General features: G+C 55.1%; 8 protein-coding genes across 8 annotated transcripts; 5 read left to right on the top strand and 3 right to left on the bottom strand.

Moving 5' to 3' along the window:
• Positions 1-339: 339 nt before the first annotated feature.
• On the bottom strand, positions 340-3375 carry PUNSTDRAFT_137683 (uncharacterized protein; the record flags this gene model as incomplete). Its single annotated transcript, XM_007387335.1, has 14 exons — positions 340-403; positions 455-624; positions 672-854; positions 908-1057; positions 1107-1582; positions 1637-1817; positions 1872-2119; positions 2174-2354; positions 2409-2582; positions 2630-2781; positions 2841-2918; positions 2970-3023; positions 3076-3165; positions 3225-3375. 14 exons carry the CDS (start codon positions 3373-3375, stop codon positions 340-342), a joined length of 2352 nt encoding a protein of 783 aa, XP_007387397.1.
• A 1093-nt stretch (positions 3376-4468) lies between these two features.
• Positions 4469-5615, top strand: PUNSTDRAFT_137682 (uncharacterized protein; the record flags this gene model as incomplete). Its single annotated transcript, XM_007387334.1, has 6 exons — positions 4469-4547; positions 4608-4853; positions 4937-5022; positions 5079-5186; positions 5244-5426; positions 5487-5615. The coding sequence occupies 6 exons, from the start codon at positions 4469-4471 to the stop codon at positions 5613-5615; spliced, it is 831 nt and encodes a 276-aa protein (XP_007387396.1).
• Positions 5616-6526: 911 nt separating this feature from the next.
• PUNSTDRAFT_74727 (uncharacterized protein) lies at positions 6527-9227 on the top strand (the record flags this gene model as incomplete). Its single annotated transcript, XM_007387333.1, has 4 exons — positions 6527-6781; positions 6829-7116; positions 7179-8805; positions 8857-9227. The coding sequence occupies 4 exons, from the start codon at positions 6527-6529 to the stop codon at positions 9225-9227; spliced, it is 2541 nt and encodes an 846-aa protein (XP_007387395.1).
• A 2806-nt stretch (positions 9228-12033) lies between these two features.
• Positions 12034-14484, top strand: PUNSTDRAFT_107273 (UPF0187-domain-containing protein). Its single transcript, XM_007387332.1, has 12 exons — positions 12034-12309; positions 12362-12387; positions 12453-12566; positions 12622-12753; positions 12814-13340; positions 13416-13437; positions 13501-13533; positions 13594-13724; positions 13786-13842; positions 13903-13948; positions 14007-14066; positions 14123-14484. The coding sequence occupies exons 1-12, from the start codon at positions 12092-12094 to the stop codon at positions 14281-14283; spliced, it is 1527 nt and encodes a 508-aa protein (XP_007387394.1). The 5' UTR covers positions 12034-12091; the 3' UTR covers positions 14284-14484.
• Positions 14485-15248: 764 nt separating this feature from the next.
• PUNSTDRAFT_46896 (UPF0187-domain-containing protein) lies at positions 15249-17576 on the top strand (the record flags this gene model as incomplete). The annotated part of the gene is made up of 13 exons (XM_007387331.1): positions 15249-15311; positions 15427-15623; positions 15679-15704; positions 15784-15897; positions 15954-16085; positions 16141-16532; positions 16554-16652; positions 16725-16746; positions 16801-16833; positions 16890-17020; positions 17079-17135; positions 17194-17356; positions 17416-17576. 13 exons carry the CDS (start codon positions 15249-15251, stop codon positions 17574-17576), a joined length of 1590 nt encoding a protein of 529 aa, XP_007387393.1.
• A 260-nt stretch (positions 17577-17836) lies between these two features.
• Positions 17837-19798, bottom strand: PUNSTDRAFT_54941 (uncharacterized protein). Its single transcript, XM_007387330.1, has 5 exons — positions 19682-19798; positions 19376-19605; positions 19068-19293; positions 18888-18998; positions 17837-18788 (listed from the first exon to the last, which is right to left on the bottom strand). The coding sequence occupies exons 1-5, from the start codon at positions 19700-19702 to the stop codon at positions 18090-18092; spliced, it is 1287 nt and encodes a 428-aa protein (XP_007387392.1). The 5' UTR covers positions 19703-19798; the 3' UTR covers positions 17837-18089.
• A 2071-nt stretch (positions 19799-21869) lies between these two features.
• PUNSTDRAFT_115970 (uncharacterized protein) lies at positions 21870-22861 on the top strand (the record flags this gene model as incomplete). The annotated part of the gene is made up of 5 exons (XM_007387329.1): positions 21870-22154; positions 22220-22265; positions 22335-22561; positions 22639-22747; positions 22809-22861. 5 exons carry the CDS (start codon positions 21870-21872, stop codon positions 22859-22861), a joined length of 720 nt encoding a protein of 239 aa, XP_007387391.1.
• Positions 22862-23074: 213 nt separating this feature from the next.
• PUNSTDRAFT_145950 (uncharacterized protein) lies at positions 23075-27709 on the bottom strand (the record flags this gene model as incomplete). The annotated part of the gene is made up of 18 exons (XM_007387328.1): positions 23075-23360; positions 23425-23998; positions 24054-24725; positions 24775-25180; positions 25236-25278; positions 25329-25948; positions 25998-26077; positions 26133-26168; positions 26218-26353; positions 26410-26622; positions 26677-26765; positions 26815-26832; positions 26880-26957; positions 27016-27119; positions 27176-27239; positions 27297-27382; positions 27433-27473; positions 27566-27709. 18 exons carry the CDS (start codon positions 27707-27709, stop codon positions 23126-23128), a joined length of 3639 nt encoding a protein of 1212 aa, XP_007387390.1. The 3' UTR covers positions 23075-23125.
• Positions 27710-27989: the final 280 nt, after the last annotated feature.

The following is a 27989-nucleotide window of genomic DNA, read 5'->3' as shown; positions in this document are numbered from 1 at the left end:
TCAATCTAGATGTCTCCTAATTTACAGTAGTTAGATTGAATGCGACGGAATATGCAAATTATCACGAATTAGGCGGATTCGAGAGGTCCCGATATAAATACTGATAATCACGGATAATTTAGCAACAATGTGGCCTCTGCTCGGGTAATTTTTGAGAATGTTTGTGCGTGCGCTGACACTGGAAGCCGACATAAGTCAGCTAACAGAGACTAAATCTATGGGAGTGTTACACTATATTAGCCGGATTGTGTGCACATTCGGCCCAGTTGCTCAGGATTTTACTATTCGCGATAGTCACACAGGCCAATCAGGGTGCATAAACAGATATATTAGCTACTATTAAGATTCTATCGCACTCATATCTACATCACTGAAAGCGGTACCTCCCTGGCGGCGATTATCACTTCAAAATAGTATCAGCATCACTAGTTTGTGAGCATAGTATTCCACTTACGAAGCATTCACATAAAGGGATGTCATTAGTTGGTCGAAATAACGGGGCTTATCTATCTCTAGGCCCTCAAGAGTGGCGATATGGTTCTTGTATGTATTGACGAAGGTATCCTGAGCGAAATCTCGCTGCTTTTTCTTGCCGGTCGTCCAATCTTGGATGATGGAAAGAACCTATGTACCTATTAGTGCATCATCAAGTAAGATAGGACTTCACCTACTCCAACAGCAGCGAAAGCAAGCATTGCGATAGGTATAGACAATTCTTCCCCTTCTTCTTCATTGCCGAAGATCTGAGGGTTCTGCGATGCAAGTGGACATCGTCCACTAAAGAATGCCTCCCGGATCACCTGTGCAAAGACTGGGCGGTCGTATGGCCGACCCTTCTTCAGACTACCAGGGTCCTACGGCATTTATGTCAGTGATGGTACTGTGAGAGCGAAAATATTATGCAGACTTCTACATCACCCGGAAAGATGTAAGCATTATTCTGCGACCATGCTATCGCACGAGGGCCACAGCCATCGGTGATGTCGTAGTCGTGGAGGACGTATTCGTTGGCCGCCTTTTTGACTTTGCTGCGAAATTGCGACACGCGATTCTCGATCTGCGTGAGGTTTATATCAGTGCCGGCAATGAAATAGTAGGATCCATACCATGCCGATGACCAGTCTCATCCAGTCCGTGCGGTCGTTATTGATACGATCGGCAATCTGTTTTTCGAGCAACTTGCCTGCAGCCCGCTTCAGTAGGCCTTTGATGACCATCTGTCGTGTAGCCGGATCTGGGTACGCATCCACGGCTACAAGGTATCCGAAGTATGTATTCATCGCAGCCTTCACGACCCTCCGGAGTTCCGCACGCTGGTCATGCAACCCGGGCTTCTCACCGGGCCTACTGCGCACATTTGTATATGACGGCCATCGCTTGGAGGATGTGACGGCAACAATTGCTGAGCTGTCGTTGTCGTTGGCATCAGCATCGGCGGTAGTACTATCGTTGGCTGCGCCGTCAGCGGCACGATGGTCGTGCTTTTTGGCGCTGACAGATAGAGCCCGTAGCTTGTCATGCGTGCGCGTGGCCTGGCCCTTGCCACGACCGATACTACCCTTGGAGGAACCGGTGGGTAACCCTGCAGGAATAGTCAGCTATGCAGCCTCGTACATGTGATGAACATGGACTGCACCGTTCTCCAGTCCGTCCTTGTCTGAAGACCCCTCACGGTCAGAATCCTCGTCAACAGGACTGTACGACCGTTGCTGGGGCTCTCCATCCACGTTCTTATCTCTCGTGTTCCCGCGAGATTCGTCGGCGCTGGGAGTATCATGGCAGCTCGCAGCATATCGCGAAGGTGCCTTCTCCTTGCCCTGGCAGCATGACTTAGTCAGTATATCCCGTCGTTATGGGAAGTGCCGCCGAACCTTTGATGTGCTGCCACGTTGCGAATACCCCAACCCGCGTCCCTCTGCGACAACAACCTGCGAACCCGCGGAGATCGATGACCGGGTCTTGGAGGCGGTGGTTGCCTTTGATGACTCCTTTGCAGGTACACCCGATGACGAGGTAGCCCGGCCAACACGCGTACGAGAGTTCCGGTCGGTATGTGCCTTTGGGGTGGGTGGGCCGTTGCGACGTTGGATAGGATCTTCGGATGAACCAGCGGGTATCTCTGAAGGGCTAGTCAGCTATGCGGCCTCGTACATGTGATGAACATGGACTCAACCATTCTCCAGTCCGTCGTTGTTCGAAGACCCCTTACGGTCCGAATCCTTGTCGACAGGACTGTACAACCGTTGCCGGGGCTCTCCGTCCACATTCTTGTCTCTCGTGTTCTCACGAGAGTCGTCGGCACTGGGACTACCATGGAAGCTCGCAGCATATCGCGAAGGTGCCTTCTCCTTGCCCTGTTGGCATGACTTCGTCAGTATATCCCATCGTTATAGGAAGTGCTGCCGAACCTTTGATGTGCCACCACGCTGCGAATACCCCAGCCCGCGTCCCTCTGCGACAACAACCTGTGAACCCGCGGAGATTGATGACCGGGTCTTGGAGGTGGTGGTTGCCTTCGTCGACTTCTTCGCTGGTGCAGCTGATGATGACGAAGCCGAACTAGTCTTGATGAACCGTGGGCGCTGATCAAGCCGTTAACAATTGCTACAACTTCTAGAGAATAACTCACCTCAGACTCGAGGTTTTTACGCAGTTTCTCCGGATACGCCTCCAACATGGCCAATCTTTCATCGTCGTCCTCTAACGCCTCCTCGTCCTCCACGTCATCGTCGCTGTCGGAACTTTCTGTATCTCCTGGGTCATCGTCATCCGCTTCTGGTTCTGAACAATCGTGTAAACAAAATCAGTTCAACTATCGCAACATGCTGTGGTGAGCATACCGTTCCTGTCACGTTTTTGCTTCCCTTTACCCTGCGTCTCATTGCGCTTAGACACGGACGCTGCTGGGAATCGACGTGCTAATAATCACTTTGGTCAGTTGTCATCAGGGCGTGGAGGAATTGTATCACCAATCGGCCTCGTTGATTTCTTAGGCGGACCCGTGTTGACAGTGCCGGTGCTGTCTGGAAGAAGAATCATGGGTAGGGTAGAGGGTATAAGTGATGGATAGCTTACCGTTCCGTTTTCGCTTCCGCCTATTGCCGTCTGCATCGGTTTTTTCAGAAGCTACCTTCTGTGTCCCGCTTTTGGATGTTCCAGCACGCGCTGAGTTTGTCACGCATCGATAAGTTGATTGTTATCGCGAGATACAGGTGTAGACTTACTTGCGCGACCAGTCCTTGAATCTTCTGTTGTATCCTTCGGCGGTGGGTTTGACTTCCGGTACGAATTGGTCCATTTACGTTTGTCGTTGGCGTTCCATGTCGCGTAGTTGTCCGGCCGCGCCGCGAGTTCCTCCGGAGATGGTCCGACCATGCGTGGAGCCGTAGATGTCCGCAATTACGAGTTACTTCATCAGCCCGTTGGGACACAACGTACGTGGCAGCAAGAACGAAGAGCGACGTGGTTGCAGTCGGTGTGAAGGGCAAAAGGTACTGTCACGTGCCGTTTGATCATAATCGTTATCGCTGGTCAACAAGTAGCTCTTCATCGACAACCGGCGTGGTGGCAAGCAGGATTCGAGAGGCGGCGGGCGACACGCAGGCCGTTCACTGCGACCACCAGCGCAACGACACGACCGGCACGACAAGATGCAGCCACGATGACCGCTATGACGCTGAGCGGTGTTTCACCGCAATCCGCAAGAGCGAGGACATAACCACGACCACGGCGCGACGCTGGAATCGGGCGCATATACGCATGATGAGCACTGCGCGGACTCGCATTTTGGCTGCCTCGGTAGCGAGCCGCACGATGAGGGGCACCGAGGACACCGGGGCGGTGGGGCTAATGGGCGGCATGTGGCAGGAGCGCGGCATTGGTGAAGCAGGCAGTGAGTACAGATATCGATAGCATAGACCGGTCGACTGTACTGACAATTCCCTTCGTTTAGATCCGCCCATCTTTCGCCATCGCTCACCATCCATCGTCGTAAACCAGGCGCACCAACGGCCCGCGCCATGCCGGCAGCCTCGTGCTGGCCCATTGCACTCGCAAATCCACGCATCCAACTCCGGAGGCCATAGGCCATATGCTTTCCAATTTGGATTCGGCAGGGCTGATACCGCCCATACACGAAACGATGAAGCAGGCGTCCCAGTAGCCGGTGCACGATGCAAATCGTCTGTATTGACAAGCGACGCGTGGGCCATCGAGTCAAACTGCGAGCAGGATTCGAGAGGCAGTGGGCGACCCGCAGGCCGCTCACTGCGACCACCAGCGCAACGACACGACCGGCACGACAAGATGCGGCTACGACGACCGCTGTGACGCTGAGCAGCGTTTCAATGTGATCCGCAAGAGCAGGAACATCACGGCGACCACGGCACGATGCTCGACTCGGGCGCACCTACGCATGACGACTATGGCGTAAAAACACGGTTCGACTGCCCCAGTAGCGAACGGCACCATGCGGGGCATCGAGGACACTGGAGCGGTGGGGATAACGGGCGCCATGTGGCACGAGCGCGGCATAAGCGAAGCATGCGGTGAGTATAGACACCGATGGTGTCGACCGATTGACTGTACTGACAATATCGTTTGTTTAGGTCCCCCTTTTGCCATCGCCCGCCATCGGCCGTTGCGAACCAGACGCACCAACGACCCGCTCCATGCTGGCAGCGTCACACCCATCCATCGCGCTCGCAAATGCACGCACCCAACTCCGGAGGCCGAAGGCGACATGCGTGCCATACCGTCACAGCTGATTAACGCCCACGCACCGTACATGCATCTGCCATCGCGCTTGCGAACGCGGTCCCCCTCCTCGAACTACCTGGACCGCGTGTGCACTCGTGAGAGCGCAGGCCCTCATATATCATCTCGTTGGCGGCCACAAGCAAGGCCATGCATCCTCAAGCTCGGCTTTTTCGGTCAGCACTGGCCCGCAGGCTCGCGCTTGTCGGCCAGCCCCCACACGAAGCCAAACACGGACACTACATGACGCAGACGTCACAACAGCCGGTGCGCGATGTGAATCGCCGAAGACGAGATCATCCGCAACAACGGGCGACGCGCAGACCATCGAATCAGGCTGCGAGCGGATCCGAGAGGCAGCGTCGCAACAGTGGGCGACGCGCAGAACACTCGCTGCGACCACAAGCGCAACAACACGACCGGCACAACAAGTGTGACCACGACGGCCGCTGTGACGCTGAGCGGCGTTGCAACACAATTCGCAACAGCAGGAACATCACAGCGACTACGGCGCGATGCTCGACCGGGGTGCACCTATGCATGACGACTACGGCGCGGAAACACAGTTCAATTGCCCCAGTAGCGAGCGGCTCCATGCGGGTCACCGAGGACACCGGGACGGTTGGTATAACGGGCGGCATGTGGCACGAGCGGCATGGGCGAAGCGTGCGGTGAGTATAGACACCGATCGTGTCGACCAATTGACTGTACTGACAATGTCGTTTGTTTAGGTCCCCCTTTCGCCATCACCCGCCATCGGCCATTGTGAACCGGATGCACCAACCGCCCGCTCCATGTTGGCAGCGTCGCACTCGTCTCTCGCGCTCGCAATTGCGCGCACCCAACTCCGGACGGCGTAGGTTACAGCATACTCGCAAGAACGTCCTTTGTCGTAGATTACTGTGGAATAAATGCACGCACAGCCCGCCAATTGCAAGCAGCCGCATAACTGAACAATCATGCCCATTCGTTGCGTGCAACTCGTCTTCGGCTTTTGTCCAGCGCTTACTTGGCTATCTCAGCCTGTGCTTGAGATTTGCAAGCACGTGTACGTTCTTTTTTTACGTGGGCGGCTTTGATCGTGTTCTGTTGTATAGCATCTTCCACATCCCTTGACCTTGTACTTTACCTTCGCCGCAAGGTTTCCTCAAACTAACTCTGCTTGTAATCTCGTCCACAACTAGGCTGCCATACTGGTTCCACGATGGCTACCACTACCTGTGAAGCTTGCAGGAGGCAATATACGCTTGCGGGTATGGCCAATCATCTTCGCCAATCCCGGAATGATAGCTGTAGGAGGTATTATGAGGCTATCACAGCTCGACATCTACAGCGCAGTCCTCGTTCGCCATCAGGTTCCCCGCCAAGGAGTCTCCGTGGTCGGACCCCACCTAGCTTCAGGCATCCCAACCTGCCCCAAACTAGTAGATCTCATAGCCCCCGCTACCAACAGGCAAGCACTAGCCCTCGTAGCTCTCATTCACATCATGGTTCTCTCCACACTCCTAGTCCAGGGTCTCAATCATTTGATGACCATAGACACGACGAAGATAGTGACTCAGGCCAGCCTCCATCTTTTCAGGGTGACTTCTATGGAGATGATTACAGCGAAGATGATTTCGCCTGGACAGGAGACAACGATAGTGGAGTGACTACCAGTGAAGATGATGGCGTAGGATGGGAACCTCCCCCGCCATTGCAGCCCCCATCACCCCCTCCTGAAGAGCCAGGAGATCATGCTACTGCATCACCACCATCCAACACAATGCGCATGGAGACTGAAGAACAGCTTTCTGTTGATCCTTTTAGAGTCAAATTTGGTGGTCGTGCTGGCGAGGTCCTATCTTCAGGTGGACCCTCAGGGTACAATAGCTACGAGCAAGAGTTGTTACACACATCAAATAGCAGTGAGCCGGAGAATGTATGGGCCCCTTTCACATCACAGATAGACTGGGAGATCGCAAAGTGGGCGAAGCTGAGAGGACCAAGCTCCACTGCATTTTCAGAGCTTTTAGCCATTGATGGGGTAAGTCTACTACAGTGAACCTGATCTTGCACTCACAATATTGTTAGGTTTCAGATGCTCTTGGTTTGTCGTACAAGAATACAAGGGAGCTCAACCGCATTGTTGATGAGCAGCTCCCTGGCCGCCCAAGGTTCAAGCATGAGCAGGTTGTCATCGACAATCAGGCTTTTGACTTGTTTTCACGAGACATCATTCAATGCATCAAGGACTTATGGGGAAATCCAGAGTTTGCATCTATCTTGGTATTTCAGCCAGAGAAACACTATACCGATGATACTCGTACAACACAATTATATCATGACATGCACACAGGACAGTGGTGGTGGAATACACAGGTGAGAGCAATATTGTACAAACCTGATAGCTTGTCATATAATAATAAATCATTATATATCAGGAACAGGTTGAAAATGACAACCCAGGAGCTACAATTGTTCCAATCATCATCAGCTCAGACAAAACCCAGCTGACCCTCTTCCGTAACAAATCAGCCTATCCGGTATATCTGACTATTGGGAACCTACCAAAGGCGACACGTACCAAACCATCACGTCAGGGCCAGGTACTGTTGGCATATCTACCCGTTACCCGGCTTGAACACATGCCAAATAAGGCTGCTCGCCGACGAGCGCTTGCAAATCTATTCCATGGCTGTTTGGCTCATATTCTAGAACCTTTGACACAAGCTGGCATCCATGGGATAGCAATGACCACCGGAGATGGGACCACCTACCGTTGTCATCCAATCTTCGCATGTTTCGTTGGTGACTATCCTGAGCAGATGCTGACTGTCTGCTGCAAGTATGGCGAATGTCCAGGCTGTGACATCCCTCACAGTGAACTTGGATGTGGTGAACTTGGTGGAGACCGTGATATCAATAGGATCCTCGATGCTCTGGAACTGGCAGAACAAGGTGGCCCTGAATTCACTCAGGCATGCCAAGAAGCTGGTATCAAGCCTATCTATCATCCATTCTGGCAGGAACTTCCCTACGTATACATCTTCGAGTCTATTGTTCCTGATGTCTTGCATCAGCTTCTGCAAGGTATACTCAAGCACATCCTTGCTTGGATTAAAACTGCCTATAGCTCTGAGGAGCTCGATGCCCGGTGCCGACGAATGCCTGCAAGCCATGGAATGCGTCTTTTTACACAGGGCATATCAACTCTGAACCGTATCTCAGGATCTGAACATCGGCAAATATGCAGCATCATTCTTGGGCTTATTGTTGACCTCCCCCTTCCACACCATATGAGCCCATCACGTCTCATACGCGCGGTGCGCAGTATCCTTGACTTCTTGTATCTGGCACAATATCCCTGTCACTCAACACATACTCTTGATGCACTAGATGATGCATTGAACCGCTTTCATGCCAACAAGTCAATTTTTGTGGATCTTGGTATTCGCACACACTTCAACTTCCCCAAGTTACATTTTGCATCTCACTACCGCTCTCTCATCGAACGCTTTGGGACCACCGACAACACCAACACTGAAACAACAGAAAGACTGCACATTGACTTAACAAAAGATGCATATCGTGCTACAAACAAGAAGGATGTCTATCCACAGATGACCATATGGTTGGAGCGGAAGGAGAAGATACTCCATCATGCATCTTTTATTCAGTGGCGGTTGTCAGGAACTTCAGTCACTCAGGCACAGGTTCACACAACACATCTTCCACGTATACATCTCACAAAAAACCCATCAAAGACCTCCGTACCTTTCTCTGACCTGGAGAACAACTACCGTGCACCCAACTTTCTACGTCATCTGCAGCGGTATGTTGCTATTACCAACAAGCCTGAGCTCACAGCTGCGCAATCATATGATGCTGCATTTGAACAACACATCCCATTTGTCAAGGTTCCGGTCTACCATAGCATCAAGTTCACATATCCTGATCCACACTTATACTCTGAAATCTGCAATATCGAGGATACATTGCATGCAAACCCAGCAAGAAGCGATGTAGCTTTGATAAAAATCAAGGATGAATGTGGTCCAGGAGTGAATGGTACTAATCATATTCAATATTGATATTGTGTCATACTGAGAATAGAGACAGGTTATCGTGCTGCACAGATTAGGGTTATTTTCAAGATCCCACAGAAACACAAAGCTTCACTCTTCATGCATGATGCTTCTTTGGAATCAGATTATCTGGCTTATATCGAATGGTTCTCACCATTCCGCTCTCCACATCCTGATCACAAGATGTACCGATTATCACGTTCACTGGAATGGGAGGGGACAGAATGGGAGGAAAGGCATGCAGAAGTCATTCCTCTGAGCCGGTTATATCAGGTTGTGCATTTGATCCCCAAATTTGGTCCACAGGCACCACGTGAATGGACCTCATCAAGCTCTATAGAACATGCTCCTTTCTTCTATGTGAACTGTTTCAGGAATGCACATGCCTATAAGACCCTCTTCTGATAGACAGTACTAGTACCATATATATGTCTGTCCTATTGTAGATTAGACAAATATTAGCAGCAGTCTGTTGAATCTACGCCAATGCAGATAATTTTGCATAATTTACACAAAATCACCAGTTGGGTGTTTTCCTGATGTGCGTGGTGTCGTGGTAGCGGAGTCGAGTCCTTGATGGATCGAATGCAGAAGCAATATCGTCTATTGTAGATGAATGTCTCTGATGACACCGACGGCTGGGAGCCACCTGTGTCATTGTATTAATACTCGTATGAAATTCATATCGATGTCGCCGAGAAGGCCGCTGGGCATTACCCCAGGGAGAGGTATAAAGTCTCGCATAATGCAGCGTGATGCAACTCAACATTATCTACAACCTGCTCAAGCTCAGCGCAGACAATCATGCTCGTCCATACCCGTGTCGTCGTCGCCCTCTTCTCCACGCTCGTCGTGTAAGCGAGGCCCGTCGCATCTGCACATTGATGTTGATTACGACGAATTTCCCAGCGGGATCTCCATTGCAGACGCGTCTCCTGTCATTGTCAACCCGCCCCATTTTCCTGGCATTTGTCTAACACACCCCGAAGCCGTGAGCCCCTCCAGTGCATTGTCATCGAGATCGCAATATCTGAAAACGAGTCTGGCCACTGGTTAGCCTGTCTGTCAGGGCATCGATCCTTAAAGACGTGGATTCAGATGTACTCTACGTCTATACAGATGGTTGTGTTGGTAACCTCTGACCCGGCGCGTCCATTGCTAGATGTATGGCAGGATATTAGTACCATGATGTATATCTGAGAACACGCATCTCGTTTGCATCCATGTGTTTGTCTACGTGATAAGCATAAACAGTCTCCGCATCCCTACTACTCGGCGCATCTTCCAGTCATCATCGCGCAGTCAATATCAAGGACAATTCAACTTGTGCCCGAGCACCGTTTAGCAGTCGCCAAATAAAGCACCCTTCGTATGCTGGCGCAGGCCGCATCATGTACACGCTTCTGAGGCCGGCGCTTCCTGGGAGCTGTCCTATCCCGGTGGGGCGACCCAACTCACGTCAAGGCGAGCGCAGCAGTTGAATTGTCTTTGCGGGGTTGGACAGTCATCATTCCTGCCTTCGACAGTGGGCGGAGAGCACGCGCCGGACCATTTGTTACTGTGGCGTCGGTATCATCGACAAGGCTTCCTCCGAGTGGATCGCGCCGCTGGTGTCGAAGATGGAAACGTATGAATGTAAGGCGACGAAGCAGGTCTTTTCAGCTCACCACTGCCCTGCGAGTTGGACGACCAGCACGAACCGCCATCATGCGTAACGCGTCGTTCCGATGCACAAACAAGAGGATCGCGGGCCTTGTAGAGGAGAGGATCTAGACCAACGCGCCGCAGACGTATATGTGCCGTATCCCATGGACCCTGCGAGTCGGCGTGCACAAAACCCGGCCCACACGCGCGAACGTACCGCTGATGGCGCAGGGCGGGAATCGTATGGCAAGCCCCAACGCCGCCGCTTTTCTTGGACCCGTCTCTTCCACTGCGGATCGCGCAGCCTCGACGAACAACGCATAAAACCCGTTCACTCCGATCAAGCGGTATACGTATCCATTCCAACCAGGCATTTTTATCTCGACGCCATGTTCCTTCGCAGCCGCGTTGCTGCGGTCGCGCTCGCCGTGCTTGCCATGTAAGCGACTCAAAGCCGACGTTTCTATGTGGCCCTTCGTTGATGATATCGCAGAGGGGCCTCGTTCGCTGCGGCGACGCCGGCGCCTGTTCCGGAGCCAATCGTGATCCCGCCGGAGCCGCCGTGCTTCACGAATCCCGTGAGTCGCGTCGACCCGCCCGATTGTTCGTTGTCTGCGATACGATGAGGCATGACCCCACCCTTCAGAAAGTGAAATGTTAGATATCGGATAGGAGATTTCGATCGTCTAGCCCGCTCGAGTTGCGCAGATTGCTATGGGCTGAATGTATGCTTTCGAAACGAGTCGTGATCCCAAGTACCCGCTATTGCTTTGAAGTAGCACGAAACGAGTAGCATGGATGAGTGTGAGCGCCGTAAATCGCGCGTGTGCAGTCGCCGCCGCCGACCTCCCGAGATCCGTCCATGGAACTATCTCACAAGAAAGTGGTGAACATGGCTCGAGCAGAGCTAGAGTACACAGCTCAGAAGTTTGCCCTATCTGCGGGAAGATGTCGCCGCGGTCACGATACAACGGCGAGGAGCTGAAGCACGATCGAGAGCAGAACGAGACTCGGCCGGCCGGAGAAGAACTTGAAACAGGAAATGAAGCTTCTGTATCAAAAACCTGGATACCATAATCCGGTACGATCGCGAGGTTCCTGCGGAAGAGACGCCACCGAGAACGAGTAAGTATAGCAGCTACTTGCGCTGTACTTGACGGTGTCTCCGTCGTGCATTCGCTCAAGGGAGAGGTGACTGCGACCAGGTCATGCGATCATTTGACGCTGGGAACGGGCCTCGAGGCATCAAGCGCTGATATGTATACACTGGGTCGCCCCCGCCCCAGTACTTTTCACTAGTCTCCGTTGTCAGTCCTCCCCCGGAAAGTTGTTGCGAACGACTTGGTCGAGGTCCAAGTCCACAGCGAAAGGCAGGGGCGGCGTTCGGTTCCCCTGACGATTTGCTTCCGGCCCAGACCCGGCTGAATTCTGTGACGGACGTTGGCGAGCACCAACCGCTGTCGTCGTGATGGCCGCCGCCGGCAAACACCCCAGGGCGCAGCCCCTTGGCACGGCACCCAGCGCAGGCTCGGTGCGTCTCACAGTCCAGTCTCTCTTTGTCTCCTCCTCCTCTCTCGCCCTCTCTCTTTCTCTCGTCCGAAACGAACGCGGCGTTGACCCGCACCATGGACCCGCAGCACGTCAACTTCGTGCCCGGGCTCGGCGTCGTCGACCCGTTCGGCAAGAAGCAGGGCACGCTCGCGTCCTTCACGCACGCCGTCCTCGCCACCGCCCTCTTCCGGTGCTGGCACATCCTCCTCTTCTTCACCGTCTGGGCGACGGCGATATACCTCATCAACCGCGAGGTCCACACCATCGTCATCCAGTCCACCCTGCTCACGGTGTACGTCTCTCGCCGTCGTGTGATCGAGTTCATGAATCTGACGGTTCGACAGGCTCGGTACCGTTTTGGGTTTCGTCGGTGAGCTGAATCTCAGATCCGGATCTGCATCGCGTATATAGCGCTGACTCCGTTCGTTCATACAGTGTCGTACCGGACGACGTCCAGTTTCGAGAGATATAACGAAGGGCGCAGGCTCTGGGGCCAGATTGTGTTGGGCACGCGCACCTTTGCCAGAGTTGTCTGGTTCCATGTTCCTGGTACGTTTCTCTACCCATCCTTGCCTGATAACACAGACGAATTGGCGCGTACCAGACACCACCGATGGCGCCAGCAAGTCACCCGAAGAAACCAAGGCTCGCTCTCTGATCGAGAAAAAGACGGTCATCAACCTGCTCGAAGGCTTCGCCGTCGCCGTCAAACACTACCTCCGCGGCGAGGACGGGAGTAAGCTTCACCTACACAACGATCGACATATTCCCTCTAACGCTGCGGCCCTCCGCACAGTCCACTACGTCGACCTCTACCACCTCGTCAAGCACCTCCCGTCGTACGCCCTCCCCGCCGGCGTCCCGTCCGCCGCCAACCTCACCGACGAAGACATCCTCTCCCCTCTCCCGGAAAAACCGTCGGAAGCCAACGGCCACCACGACGGCACCAGCGAGCTCCGCTCCGTCCGCTCCCGCGCCTCGTCCAACACCTCGCTCCCCATGCCCGCCACCGCTCCGCGTGCCTCGCACCCAGGAGGAGGCCGACCGCGCAAACCCAGCGTGGCCGCCCCGCCGATGTCTCCCCGCAGCGCCGCGAGCCGGTTCCCGACGGCGTCGATCGGACCGGGGGAAGAGGGGTTCCTGTTGCCGGCGCGGACCCCGCCGCAGTACGGGCTGTTCGACCTCTTCCCGTTCTCGCTCCTCGTGCGCTTTCTCGACAAGAAGGGGAAGGACGTCGGTGGGAAGAAGGCGGCTCGGCTGCGGGCGAAGCGCAGGGGCCGCGAGGGGTCGCATAACATCCCGCTAGAAATTTCGTTCTATTTGGTGCGTGCCTTTTAGAAAAACAGGGCGTTTTCGTCCGGTTCGTGTTATAACTGACGAACTCGTTTGGAACGTCAGAGTTCCTACGTCGCCGCCCTTCGTACGTGGTTTTTCTTCGCGACGATCCGAATCACACTCGGTGGCTGATACAGACGTTTTTAAGAGCAACGCAAATGCTTAGATCCTCCCACCAACAGTAAGCAAAACCGACTTTCGGTCATCCGCTCGTCGCTCACCTGCTCCGGTCGTTTCCCAGCAACACTGCTCGCCACCCTCACGCAACTCGTAGACGCCCTCACCGGTTTAGAACGCATCCTCACCACGCCGATACCCTTCTCATACTCCGTTCATCTTTGGGTCGTTACCTCTATTTATTGTTTGGTCCTGGTGAGCTCCTTATCTGCAGCGCCTGCCTGGCAGGCTCGAGGGCTTATGACGTGTTTCGCAGCCTTTCCAAATCGTCGGCCCGCTGGACTGGGTGACTATTCCCGGAACGGCGATCGTGGTACGCACCACTCTTTCTTCGACAAACTTGGCTCGTTAAAAATGGACGTTCTCCCCGCAGTCTTTCTTCTTCTTCGGATTCCTCGTTGCTGGCGAAGAGATCGAGAGTGCGTGATTACCCAATCGGTCACGCCCCGCGTGGTTACTTAAAATAATCCTCTTTAGATCCATTCGGCTACGACAAGAACGACCTCAACATGGACCACTTCACGCACAATATCATTCGTACGCTCCTATCCCGCATCCAAATTTCGCCATCGCATCTCTGATATTCCGCCCAGGCAACGAGCTGCGGGCGATCACCGCGACGCCGGCGCCCCAAGTCTCCTCCTGGGCTTTCGCCCCGGCCAACGACCGCGTGTTCGAGGTCGAGGACCGCGTCACGCCCGAAGAATGGGTTCGCAGGGGCACGGCCCAGATGCAGTTCGCTCTATCTCTTTAGATTGTCGTCTTTTACCATGAGGAGGGGCATGGCAGCTTTACGCATCTCATGACTGGGGCCGTTTATACACTGCAATTCTTCGGACTGAAAAAGCATCTCCCGCACGGCATTTTTTTATATCCGCTAATTATATACGCACGAAGCAGAGACGTGTAGCCATGCACTTTCAATTACCTGAACATCACATTGCCGGTATCTATGCTACCTGTTCGTGCGCGCAAGCCTCCCTTCAAGGCAAACAATGTTGGCATTTTTCCCATTTCTGGTTTAGTTTCAATAAATCCAGCGTCATGGTGATGACTCATCACATTCCTGTCATTTCGATCACTTACTCCCCGCGAGTGCCAGACAAGCTTGCTCAAGTGAGGAAGGAAGTTCTTGCTGGTGCTGCACCAGGCAAACGAGGTTTTGCACCGAAGCGGTGGCTTGCCCGTGTTGATATCTCACTTGTACATGGCAAACTAAGTTATTTCCGCTTGCTCACTTACTCTGCGCAAGGAACGAAGAACTTTTCCCCGCACTGTTGCCGATCTCCGATTCCGCCTGCGAGGGACCTCCGATGCTCCACTATATATATGTGCTTCTATCTTTAATCGGTTGCACCAGAGCACTTCACGTTCAATGCTGCCTTACCTCTCACCGTGGCGTCGCCCTTCTGGATGCAACTCGACACTTGACTCACCCGCCGACTTGCATGTCGCTGGTCTCAAGGCCGCGTTGAATTGCACTTTTGCTATGTAGGGCGCACAGAAGTTCGCCCTTACGGCAGCGGTCAGCCTCGAGGCCTCGATAGACGCCCATATGACCTCCAACGCGGTATCCTCGTTCCCCCACGCATACCAGTCCTGCCACAACCTACTGCGAAACTTTGGGCTCTCGTTTACCTCTTACGCTATCTGTCACTGACCTCAGCAAGTCCGCGGTCAATAAGGCATCAATACCGATCCTGGTAATCACCTTCCAACATGGTCGTCCCCGGCGAGCACCCCAGAGCGCAGCCCCTTGGCACGGCACCCAGCACAGGATCGGTGCGTCTCAGATTGCCTTGTCCCGCTTTGTATTTTGTATACATCCTCTCTTTCTATATTCGCCTCCTCTTCCAAAGACGGACATCGAGCGCTGACCACCCCCATGAACGCATAGCATGTCCACTTCGTGAATGGGATCGGCGGCGTCGGCCGCGGCAGACATTTTGAAAAGCAGTCCTTCACGAACGTCGTGCTCGCCAGCTCCATCCTACGGTGCTGGCACACCGTCTTCTTCTTCACGATTTGGGCGACGGTGATATGTTTCATCAATCGTGCACACACAGTAGCGATTCAATCTACGCTGCTGACCGTGTACGTCGACGTTATGTCAACCTGGGCATAAACTATGAATCTCACTGCTGGATAGACTCGGTACGATATTAGGCTTCGTCGGTACGTAGTAACTTTACATGATGTATACCACTTACTGACGAGAAATTAATTACACACACCAATCGATATATTCTTTCAGTGTCGTTAAGGACTACATCTAGTTTCGAGAGATACAACGAAGGTAGACGATTGTGGGGTGAGATCGTATTGGGCACGCGTACCTTTGCCAGGGTAATTTGGTTCCATGTTCCAGGTGTGCAGATGTTGCCTATTACTGTGCAGCACTTCCGACTGACTCGCATATATCAGACACCACCGATGGCGCTGACAAATCTCCCGAAGAGACGAACGCCCGCTCCTTGATCGAGAAAAAGACAGTCCTCAACCTACTCGAAGGCTTCGCTGTCGCCGTCAAGCATTACCTCCGCGGCGAGGTCGGAAGTAGGCTTCGTACCTCTACACAATCGCTACACTTCTAAAGATACGATTCGCGCAGTTCACTACGTCGACCTCTACCACCTCGTCAAACACCTCCCCTCGTATGCTCTCCCAGCAGGCGTCCCCTCCGCCACTAACGAAGACATCCTCTCTCCGCTCCCTGAAAAAATTTCGGAGTCTAACGGCGGACCCAACCAACACGGTACTAGCGGGCCCCGCTCCCGCGCATCATCCACGTCCTCGCTCCCCATGCCCGCCACCACTCCCCGCGCTTCTCACCCCGGCGGAAAAGCACGTAAACCCAGCGTTTCCGCTCCGCAGATGCCCCAGCGGAGAGCCACGAGCCGGTTCTCGACGTCGTCGTTTGGACCTGGGGAAGAAGGGATCCTGCTGCCCGCCCGGATGCCGCCGAAGTACGGCCTTTCCGACGTCTTCCCGTTTTCGCGTCTGGTACGTTGGCTGGATAAGAAGGGAAAGGACGTGGGCGGCAAGAAGGCGGCGCGCTTGCGTGCGAAGTGGAGGGACCGCGCGGGGTCGCACAACATTCCCCTAGAAATTTCATTTTATTTGGTACGTTTTCCGGAACAGGTGTTTGTCGCGAACGTGTAGCTGACTGCGGGTGGTCTTACCTCGGTATTGTAGAGTTCTTACATTGCTGCTTTGCGTATGTGATACAATGCGTTCCTTTTGAGTCTCGTGAGCTGACTCGTGGACGCAGAACAGCGGAAATGTTTGGACGCTCCGGTCACCAGTGAGTTGGCATCATACATTTGTCTCTGTGCCCTTCACTAACCAGCGAGTGAACAGCGACGCTGCAAGCATCTGTCACACAGCTCGTATCCGCACTCACCGGCCTTGAGCGCATACTCACCACGCCGATCCCCTTCTCGTACTCTGTCCATCTTTGGGTCGTCAACTTCATATACTGTCTGGTCCTGGTGAGTTCCTTCCTTCTCCGTCTGCCCATCACATAAGGGTTCACGCCTTCGCTCGCAGCCCTTTCAGATCGTGGGGTCGCTGGGATGGGTTACTATCCCTGGTGCTGCAATTGTGGTAGGCAACCCTTCTTCGCGACGATCACCCCGCGCCTGATTACACGACATGTTCACAGTCCTTCTTCTTCTTTGGATTCATCCTCGCAGGCGAAGAAATCGAGGGTATGCCCGGCGACCGAGACCTAATGTTGGCACGCGGTTTGATGCTCTCGGCCCCAGATCCATTCGGGTACCACAAGAACGACCTCAACATGGACCACTTCACGCGTAATATCATCCGTACGCGCCTTTTCCACATCTACACCTCTCTTTTTGCCGCAACCTGACACCGTGCTCAGGCAACGAGTTGCGGGCGATCACCGCAACGCCAGCCCCTCAAGTCTCTTCCTGGGCCTTCGCCCCGGCCAACGACCGCGTGTTCGAGGCCGAGGACCGCGTCACGCCGGAGGAATGGGTTCGCAGGGGCACGGCCCGGATGCAGCTTGCTCTATCTCTTTAGTCTGCCGTTTATTTATCAATTTTCCTGTCTCTCCATCGTCTGGATATCACGGGTTTGCACTGAATGGCACAGCTTGGCCATACACATATCGCATCCGACTGGAAGCACGTTCCTCGAATATGTGCACGCCCATTGCATGTCAGACATCAGAGCCGTGGATATATGCGCTTCGTATCATTACGTTGTCGAAATTCGATTTACTCGGACATACACGCGCAAGTCTCTCCCCTCTCGCACAATAAGCGGGGCAAATCGAAGGTGTTTATGGCTATATGTCGTTATATAGATAAAAGGATGCAGCAACGGTTTACATACAAGACACGGACAACACACACAACAAAAAAACGAGTACACGCCATTGTACAAAAGGTATTCATTCATTCATTCGTTCGTTCGCCGTTCACGGAGAGTGGGGACCGGGGGGGAAAACAACCACACAAAGTCCGCGTGAAAAGATTTCGTCATGCAAACAAAAAAAAGTGGGAACCGAACGGGACGGGGAAAACGGACCCCTCAGTCCATGTCCATGTCCATCCCCGCCCACTCGTTCTCGTCCTGGCCGTGGCCGGCGCGCGCCGCCTTGAGCTGCTGCAACTGCTCCTCCCCGTCCTCCTCTTCCTCCTTCACCGCCGACCACGTCCTGCTCATCTCGACGTCAAAGTCGACGTCGACGTACTGCCCCCCCTCTTCCTCCTCCTCCTCCTCCTCCTCGTCGAGCGACGCCGAGCGCGAGCGCGAGCCCGACGACGAGCGCACCTCCGAGTAGCGCGTGAACGACTGCGAGTGCGCGTGCGCGCCGAGGCCGCGGCCGAAGGACGAGCCGAGCGCGTCGTACGAGGACGAGAAGCTGCGCGGCTCGCGGTACTCGGCCTTGGCGGGCACGGCCACCGGGGCCGTCGTCGTGGTGGTGGCGGCGGCGGCGGTGGGGACGCCGACGACGCCGGGGCGGATCTGCGTGCGGCTGGAGCGGACGGAGAAGTCGTGCAGGCGCGGGCCGGCGGAGGAGGCGCGGGAGGAGGCGGCGAGGAAGGACGTGGCGGGGACCGAGCTCGAGGTCGGGGCGGTCGGCGGGGCGTGCACGCCGGCGGTCGAGGCGGACGTGGAGGGCGAGGGGATCATGCCGCCCGAGAGGAAGGACGGCCAGAGCGAGCGGTCCTCGGGCAGGGACGTGCCCGTCGCGTCTGGCGAGATGTGCGAGAGGATGGCGGCCGCCTTTGAGAATTCGGGGGGAGAGGGGCGTGAGCGGTGGTGTGCGAGCAAAAAAAAAAAATAGAAAAAAATAGAAAAAAGCAGCGAGAGGGATGGAGTTACCTCGAGAAGCTGCACTTGCTGATGCTTGCTGAGGACGAACTTGGACGCTTCTCGCCACTGCGGCGTATGTTCCCACCGGTGCTTGATGAGGCACGACGGATGCCGGTACACCTAGACGTAAAAGAACGCCGCGATAAACCCCGGTGTCAAAGCCGCGAGAGCGTGAAAGAAGGCGCATACCTTGGAACAGCTCTCGCAAGTGAAAGTCGTCCCGCGCTTCTTGCCGGCCTTCCCGCCCGAGCCGCTGCCGATGGGCTGCGCGAGCACGACGTTCTTGTTATCCGGCAGCGAGCCCGCGACGGACCCGAGCGAGACCGACGGCGCCATCTGTGGGTGCGGCGGCGGCGAGGAGGACGCGAGCGAGAGGGCGGACATCGCGGACGCGGCGGAGTGCATGTGGTGCGCGCTAAAAATCCGGGAGAAGCGCGAAATAGATGGGTCAAAACGTTGGGGAGACACAAGATACCCGGGGCAGAATGTGAACGTACGTCGGGCGACTGGCGGCCTCGCGGGCGTCGCTGAGGCGCCTCCGCATCTGGCCCGTGGACGAGAGCCGTCGGTGCTTGAGGCCGTGGTGGGCGGCGGCGCTGGGGCTGCCTAGGCTGGACGGGGTACCATGGGCGGCCGACGGCGTCGCCGCCGCGGGTGGAACGGGGACGGGTTCTGCGTTCGAGGCCGCCAGCGACAGCGACAAGAGGCTCGTTATACCCGGCTCATTCTGAGACAGAGGCGAGGGACGATGAGCTCGACGGCGACTGCGGCGACGTGGGCAGCCTGTTATGATTTGCACGCACCAATCCCGCTGTGGTGGCCATGGCGTCTCCCATAGGATACCCCCGAGGATGCTGTGGTGGACGATGTGTAGGGGCAGAAAAAGTTAGAAGGACCGGATCATTTGAGTCATATGTATCGACGGGACGAAGGGACGACAAGGCGGCGACAGCTCGCGAGGGGGCGAGCGTCCATTCCGGAAATATTCAAACTCCGACCGTTGCAGGCCGTTGCCCTTTTGGGCCGACGTGGATTCTTGTCTGGCTGCAATGGCTTGATGGGCCTCATCGAGCCGGTTGGGCCGCAGATCCCCGACTGGCCCATTGCTTTGCACGACGACTCGTGCTCGCCGTGTCTTGTCCGCGGACCGTCGCGGCTGCCTCGCTATTGTCTGTCGGAAAGGGGCAAGCGGCACGCCACGCACGGCGCCGATCGCGTTCGTCGCGAAGATATATCCCTTGCCGCCTAGTCTCACCGCCCCCTGTACGACGCTGAAACGGGCGTCGACTTCGGCGACTGCACATATGTACACCACTATCGGTGTCCGGTGACCCCGTGCCGTCTCTATCCGTGTCTCTGCCTGCCAGGAACAGCGCGCCACCTGACCGCCAGCAGCCATTCAGCCTAGAATGGCAGCGCGCAATCCATATAACGATATCGAGCGAGGATGAGGCGGTCAAATTATCCACGCAAAGCAGTCTCGCACTAGATTATACTACTATGAGGCACTTATCCCCTCGACGTTTGTCGCTGCGTAGTTCTGACACCTCGGCCGGCGCCACGGCAATCGTATATTAAACCAAGTCCAGGAAGGCGTACCTCCGCAGCCTGGACTCATATACTAGTGACACACGTCGAGCGTCGTTAGGAGGCAACCTACAGTTCGAAACGCCCACAGTCGCTCCGCTCGGATCACTCTTCAATAGCATCCCACCTGCGGATGAATGAGTATATGTATCAACGCCCACGGTACTGGATCCGTCCTCAAATACAAAAACGTACGTCCGCCAGAAACAAGACTCCGGATCACTCCTCTCGGACTTTACAGATGTCGCGTTGACGTCGCCCACGACAGAGGCGACGGAGCGATGGCAGGCAGCTTGAACGTTGAACGTTGAGCAGTCATGCACCCTGGGCAAGAATGATGCGACTGGTAGAGTTGACCATGTTCTTTCTTTCCGCTCTGAGGTCAGCGAGAGGCAGCCGTGCGTCGACTCATGCGATCGAACTGGCGCTGCGCTTTGCGCGACAGAAAGCCGTTCAGCCGTGGTCGTCTTGAACAGACGGTGCTAAATTTGGCGCAGACTCAGTACTAGAGGAAAGGGCGGTCTCCCGCCAATCCACCTTCGCTTGCACCTCCGTGTGTGATTTGCGACGCGATATACTCAACGTGAATACCTGACAACTAAATAGATATCAATGTACCTCAGGATGCATGCCAGGCATTCCTAGTCTTGACTCATCTAATTCTAACTTCGGAAGCATGTGACGTACCGTACATAATTCTGTTTAGTAGCAGTACAACCATGTATACTTATACTTGGTAAAGTCTGCGTAGAATCGACGATGTATGTTGGCCGTTTACTTGAATCGGAGAATCAAATCGGGGATTAAATATGCAGCACAGCCACGGTTAGCGATGCTTACTAATTACGGGCAGGGAGATACCAGAGCACCAGAGCAAGCTCAGGTAATGAACATCCCGGTACCACACATCACTCGAAGCTTCGATGTAACGAACCAACGTCTTGACAATATGGGATGTTGCTTGTTGCATCATTAAGTGTAATTGGCCATCTTTGACCGTGAACGCGTGAACTGCAGAGCAGTACTAGTCAGCCCGTGTTCGTGCCAGACCAACTAGCAGCCGTTTTGCTGGTTAGCTCTTGATCTTCTTACATGTGCCAATACGCATACTTAGCTACTCCTCCAGGCATAGCAAGTCCGGACAGCCACGCACGGTTACCATCTGCGTATAGCGTAATAGATCTTCGCGAGGAAGCCTCCGATGCCTCTGACCACAGCGACACCATCTCCTCCGCGAAACGATCACGATCAACGGCCCTGCGCGACGCGGCTTGGTAAACCCGCGCGCTTACGCTGCGGTCCCGCTCCTTCGGCATCCTACAACATGTAGTATGTACATATAACACATAGGCTCAGAGCCTCAAGAGAAAACCGTCGAGCACCTCCAAGTAGGATCCACGCAAGATGCGCTCGCCGTCCCTCTGGCTCGCGTTGCTCGGCGCCTGCTGCACCACCGCCTCCGCCGCGCCCGGCAAGCAGCTGCACCGGCGCGCATTCTTCCTCGAATGGTTCACCCAGGCCGACACGCCGACGTCGACGACCGCGGGCGACAAGTTCCAGAACGGCGACACCCTGGACGGAAAGTGGTTCGATCTTCCGGCGGACGTCGCGGGCATCGAGCTCGAGGGCGACACGACCTCCCTCGCGTGGAGGCTCAAAGGCGACAACGACTCGGCGGTCGAGCTTTCGGTGTGTGGTTTTCGCGCCGGGCTTGGAAAGCGCGACAACGCGCTGACCCGAAAGTGATAACTCAGGTGAACACGGCCACACCCCCGTTCGTCTTGCAAGCGGATAACTTTGGTCGGTGGCCTCCTACGCCCGCAGTCATCTCAACCTCGCTAACACGGAGAGGTGCGGCCTCGATTCCAGACACCTCCATCGACGTCTCGGCCAACATCCACACCACGTACAACGCGAGCGCCGCCTCCCCGAACGCCGGCGAGACCGCGGTCATCCCCATCACCTCGCGCTCGATCAGCGTCGAAAACTCCGAGTGCGACTCGAGCGTGAACATCACCGCTACCGTCGCGTTCGCGAACGGCACCTCGGTCACGACCGACGCCGTCGACAACTGGGGCACCGGCATCTCCGACGACGTAAGCAACCGGATGGGCGCCTCCTCCTCCTCGTGGACGAGAGGTGGCAGCAACTGACACGGACGCGATTCGCACAGGTCGCCGGCATCCAGCTCGTCGTGAACAACACCGACTTCAACAACCTCATCCAGTTCACGTTCAACGTGAGCTCCCCGTACACCGCGCAGTTCGGAAACGGCTCCAACGGTGCGTCACCGTCGGTGAAATGGGGATAGCTATCGGCTCATGTCGTTTGTTTTGTTCTCAGTGCCCACGGTGTCCGTGTCCTACGGCATCGACGTGCAATTCTGCCCTGACTGAGAGAAACTTCGTTGAACGGACTGTGGTAGCTAACTGCAAAACCGTGCCATACGTTCATATTCGGTCTACCGTGCAGGGATCTCGCAAGGCAGGATCGACGGGGACGGGATCTTGTTTACCTGACGGCATTTGCCCACTCAACCTGTGATGTGTGCCCCGTGCAATAGAGTGAATCTTGATCCCGGAGTTTGCGTTGACTGTATGCGGCCGTTGAAGTTGGGTAAGGAAATCCCTGAATCCTTTACTTCCAAGATTGCCCGTATGTCAAGGAGATGTTAATGTCATAGCAGGTACATCGTCTGTACTGGAGTCCGATAAAGCCTCCTTTTCGACAAACCAAGACGTCGGTCGCCTATCCGGCGAAGTCTGGAGCGCCGACGCGGCAAATTTGAGGATCTCTGCTCGTTTGTCGAGTAAACCCCAAGAAAACAGAATGTTAGCATAGACGATGATATGGTGAACGAGCTGCTCGCGGAGCTCTGGTTTGACTGTGAATATGCTGCGAAGTGCGTCAGCGCCGCGGAATGCGTATGCGGTCGGACGCGGAGCCATTTGTTACCGACCTCATAGGCGTCGACGCCGGCGGAAGCACCGCGCATATCCGCTTCTCTGTGCGTTTGGCTTTCGTATTCTTCGATTTCGCTGGCGCTTTCTTCTGGGACGCGGCGAGCGCCACTACCGCCCCCAGCGCCATCTCGTTCCAGGACTTAGTCCCTGAAGACGATTGAGGCGCAGTGCTCGGCGAATCCTTGTTGACGAACCCCGGAGCGATCGGCGAGTCGGACTCTCTCCTCCGCCGTCCCAATCCGCCGCCTGGCACCGGGATGGCAGCCGCCGTTGGAGTCGTGACATCGTCGCTATCCGCTGCCGGCCCCCCCGCGACCAGCTGCCGCATGTGAGACGTACTGAACAAGCTGGACCATGAGCCGCGTGACGAGTTCGAGGGAGAAAGAGGAGGAGCGGAGGAGGGAGCCTGTGGAGGCATCCGTGCGGGGCCGGTTCCTTTCGCATTGGGCGCGTGCTGCTTCGATCTGTTGTCTTTCTTGTCTGAAAAGTAGTCTCCGGGCGGCGTACGTGGGCTATCCTGACCGGACGTGGGCGAGGCCGGCCGCGGAGTCTGAGTATAGGAAGGTTGACCTAGTAAAATATGAATATGAGTGTCACCCTGAAGTCGTTGGACAACTAAACACACCACTAGCTGATATGTGGTAACCTTCCAGGAGAACAGTGGCCAAGATGGCCAAAATATGGATATCCCTGGTCGTCGCGACGTCCTCATATATCTTCAGTAAGATAGCTATCACCGGCGCTCGCGAGACTCTCCCGCTGGGGATGGAAACCTTTGGTATCGTTGCAATAGCCTCCACCATCCGGAAAATCCGCTCGTGATCCGGTCTTCCAAGCGCTTGTGCACTTGCAGCGTTCAGCCCAAGCGCCGATATTCCAAAGCCGTATTCCGCCGCGCACTCCTGGTCCATGCGGGTAATATCCGACACGTCGCGGATGTGCACCACGCTCAGCAGTTGATGTCCGAATAAGGAGTAGTTGCTGGTTAATGGCGGACGGATCTCGGAGAAACGGCGCAGCTTCACTTGTGAGCCGGACAGGAGGTTGGTCATGACGGTCAGGATTTTGTGTTCGTTCTCTTCGGCATGTTTCGAGTGGCGCATTCTCGCGTCACGGTACGGGTTGCGGTCGTTCGCCGCAAGGGATAGGAGCCGGACGGCGTCAGACAACAAGGCAGGGGACTGAAACATTCGCGGGGTCTCTTCTGGTCGAGCCACATTCGAGGACGACATCGACAGGTCTTGCAGAGCGTTCCGTACAATCCGAGGCGGAGCGCGAAAGAAGCACACAAATTGACCTGGAAGGGATGAGCACTTGTTGCAAGAATGATTCTTATGATGACGTACCGCCTACGCTGAATGTGCCTTGCGACGTTCGCGGTTCCGCAAGATTCTTGACGTTCCGGATAAGCGTGAACGTTTTGTCTTTTTGGCTTTTCGGGGTTGCATGGTCATCGTCGGACGATTCCACATCGGAGGTTGGATGAGGATCGTTGGCGTCCGCATATAGGAGGAACCTCAAAGCCGGCTCTAAGCAAGGACGTTCCTGCTGAAGTATCTCTCGCACCCGCGCTAGCATGTATCGCTGATTTCTGAGCGAGATAGAACTATGCTTTTCGAGGTCAACCGTCGGTATGCCGTCTTGGGGATAGCCACGTGGAAAGCTGAAAGTAACGCGGAAGAAGACGGATCCCGATTGGCCCCATGGGCCGTGCAAGCCGAAAGTGAATGTACGCTTTCGTTGTCTCTCTGGCTGCGTCCGGACTGTAAGTGGCTCCCTTTGAGATCAAGAGGCGAAGATAGCTCACATTATCGAACTTGACCTTGAGTTTAGTGACAACCGCACTGATCCTGTCGTTTTCGTCAGCTGACAGTGCACCAATGATTCAAGGTCAACGTACTCTTCATGCAAAGCAGAGTTGGTGTCCAGCTCTTTGGGTTCGTCGTCTCTGCTCCCACTGCGCCGACGAGACGAGAAAATAGGCATGTCAGCCTGACCAAGCGAAGGTGGCCTCGAACGGGAGTTAGTCCTAGAAACATTCCCGCTCTCTCCGCTCGGCGGCCCCCCACTCGAATCGCGCTTTGCTCCGACCTTCAGGCTGGTGAACCATGTCGTAGGCTCGATCTTGGCCGACTTGCCACCGAAGTTGCCGCGGCTCATGGTGGGGCCCTTGCGGGATGCGATGGCGATCGGCGTGCTCTGCGAGCCCGGCGTAACGGTCTTTCCGCCCACGGAGCCGAAGGTCGAGTCGTCGTCCCACCTCGGATGCTTCTCCCCGATACGGCGGTGTTGAGTTGGCGAGAGCTTGACGGCGCTGCCGATGGCCTTGCTCCGCTGCGAGTGCGGCATCTGGCGTCCGGGGAGGGTGGCGCGCACCTGGTCAAGGATTCCAAGGTTGCCTACGGGGGCGGTAATCGCAGGAGGCGTGTAGGCCGGTTCTGGGACAGTGCGGAACGATACTGTAGTGTCCTTGGGGCGTTCTCGAGGTTCCGGGTGGTTGGGCGGAGTGCATCCAACGGACTACGGATGAAATGAAGCCAAATCAGGCAAACAGGTGTTGACAACCTACCTCCATGGTAACAGGTTCTATGGGCCAAAAACGCAGAGTGCGGTCTTTGGACCAAGTAATCAACTGGAAATCTCCAGTATCTACGCCAAGATGAGTTGTGGTTTCTATACGACGTATCCCAGAAGAATGGCTCACTTTGACCTCTCCGCCAGACAAACTCTTTGACCACGTCTGAATTGACGTCAAGGGATGTCGATAAACAGACCCGAACCGTGCTTACCGGTGTGCCCCTCGAAAGCCTCGACGGGTTGCTGCGCATCGGCATGTGACCACATCTCCAAAGCCGTCTCTCCTCTTTGCGGAAGGCTCAGGATGCCTTTACCGAATGGAAGATCGCGAGCTCGCCATACGGGATACTACGATACCATCAGCGACTCTCACTCTCGAATCCAGCACCTGAGCTTGGTCTTACTCCGGTGTTGATGGTCATGCGCAGTTGACCATTATGGTCTCTGCTGTCGGCGTGTACGTACGCCTGTTCCGCCGCAGGCAAATGACAATCCCAAACTTTGATCGTTTTGTCGAGCGAGCAAGTAATGAGTTCGCGTCGGGAAGTGTGGGACCAGTCAATGCCGTATATTTTGGCGGCGTGCGCGACTGTTCTCGATACAGGAAGCGAGCCTTTCTGTGGTTCTGGCAGATGAGCTCAGAGAACTGCATGCGGAGCGAGGATCCATACCCGGCGATCCCATATAAGAACAGCATTTCCATGCGATGATGCGAGTATGTGCGGATCCTGGCGATTCCACTTGACCTGCGTGCCCGCATCTGATATAATATCAGGGCCGTACCCAAGCATCACGGCAGGTAGACTTGCCTTCGAATGCTGAGAAGCCTGTATAGTCCTCAGTAGGAGTCGCGAGTTTAAATATGGTGACCTACCTAGAACAGGCTTATGCGGCGGCTGACGCAAATCCCAAGCCCATAACCAAGAGTCGATACCCGTACTTACGACAACGTCTGAACGAGCGATGAGTTCCTTCGACGCTGTATCTCAATATAGTTCGTGCTCGCATACCCGGTTCGCTTGTATGCCAGTTGATGTCTGTGATCGCTCGATAATGGAACTGTAGCACATGCTGGATGGACGTCGGCCCTGTTTGCATCAAGTTCCATATCAAGCTGGCAAGTACCACTCATCAGCGCATCTCCTCTGAATTACAAACATTGAGACGAACAGTTTCTCGCTCGAGGTCGAGACTATGTACTCCGCACGGCTGACATGTGGATTCCATTGGACGTCTATCAACAGATGAGGGCCCCTTCAAGACCAGCATGCGCGGTCCAGTATCCACTAACCTGCGACGTCCCATGTGCCTCCTTGCGGAATGAAGCGTGGTACCTCAAAAGGAGCTTCAAGGTCGATGATGTAAAGCCCACGCCGACTGAGAAACCGTCAGATTATCGGATCCTATACCCAAGGCAGCGAACGCACGCAGCCAGGACTACATCGCGACTTGTGGGACTGATGCTCATCTGGAAGAAAATGGTATTAGCACACCTCATAACGAAGGAAACATCGCATGTATGGCGGATTCACGTTTCATTGTGGGAGAGGCAGGACGTACATTACCGACGGCATCCCCCACAAGACCCTTCATGTCTATCTGCAGCGACCGATGCCAGTTTCCCGTGTCCTCAGGGGACGATGGAAGAGAGCCTCCATCGGTCGTTCCGACACTGGACGCAAGTGCCGTCGGGGACTCTTCCATTCTGTCCGGGACAAGTCGAGGTAAGCCGTGGATGTGGTCGTATCAACGCAAGGACGACATTGAGCAAGACAGCTTGGGGATTCAAGTTCAATGGCTGGCCGAGATATACTGGGGTTTCAACTGTCGTATGCACGATCTGAACCAAAGTCCCTTCAAGCTCGCGCGTGTGGGACTGCGGTACTCGCCGACTCGACGCCGAGATTCTCGGGATCCGGCTACCGGATATCCGGCACCCGGGGACCTCAGCGAAACGCGGGGTTCATGCAGTGGTACTTAATCT

The sequence above is a fragment of the Punctularia strigosozonata genome (genome assembly GCF_000264995.1).
Source record: "Punctularia strigosozonata HHB-11173 SS5 unplaced genomic scaffold PUNSTscaffold_13, whole genome shotgun sequence".
Lineage (NCBI taxonomy): Eukaryota > Fungi > Basidiomycota > Agaricomycetes > Corticiales > Punctulariaceae > Punctularia > Punctularia strigosozonata.
This window is presented reverse-complemented; position numbering and strand designations above follow the sequence as displayed.

Bases quoted from the DNA above. Each gene is read 5' to 3' on its own strand.
- PUNSTDRAFT_107273 (XM_007387332.1), top strand. From the start codon at position 12,092: ATGGACCCGCAGCACGTCAACTTCGTGCCCGGGCTCGGCGTCGTCGAC. The intron at 12,310-12,361 runs GTACGTCTCTCG...ACGGTTCGACAG, and splicing joins CAGTCCACCCTGCTCACGGT to GCTCGGTACCGTTTTGGGTT. The intron at 13,438-13,500 runs GTACGTGGTTTT...GACGTTTTTAAG, and splicing joins TTCCTACGTCGCCGCCCTTC to AGCAACGCAAATGCTTAGAT.
- PUNSTDRAFT_54941 (XM_007387330.1), bottom strand. From the start codon at position 19,702: ATGGCCACCACAGCGGGATTG. The intron at 19,606-19,681 runs GTGCGTGCAAAT...CCTCTGTCTCAG, and splicing joins TGGCCACCACAGCGGGATTG to AATGAGCCGGGTATAACGAG. The intron at 19,294-19,375 runs GTACGTTCACAT...CCGGATTTTTAG, and splicing joins GAGGCCGCCAGTCGCCCGAC to CGCGCACCACATGCACTCCG.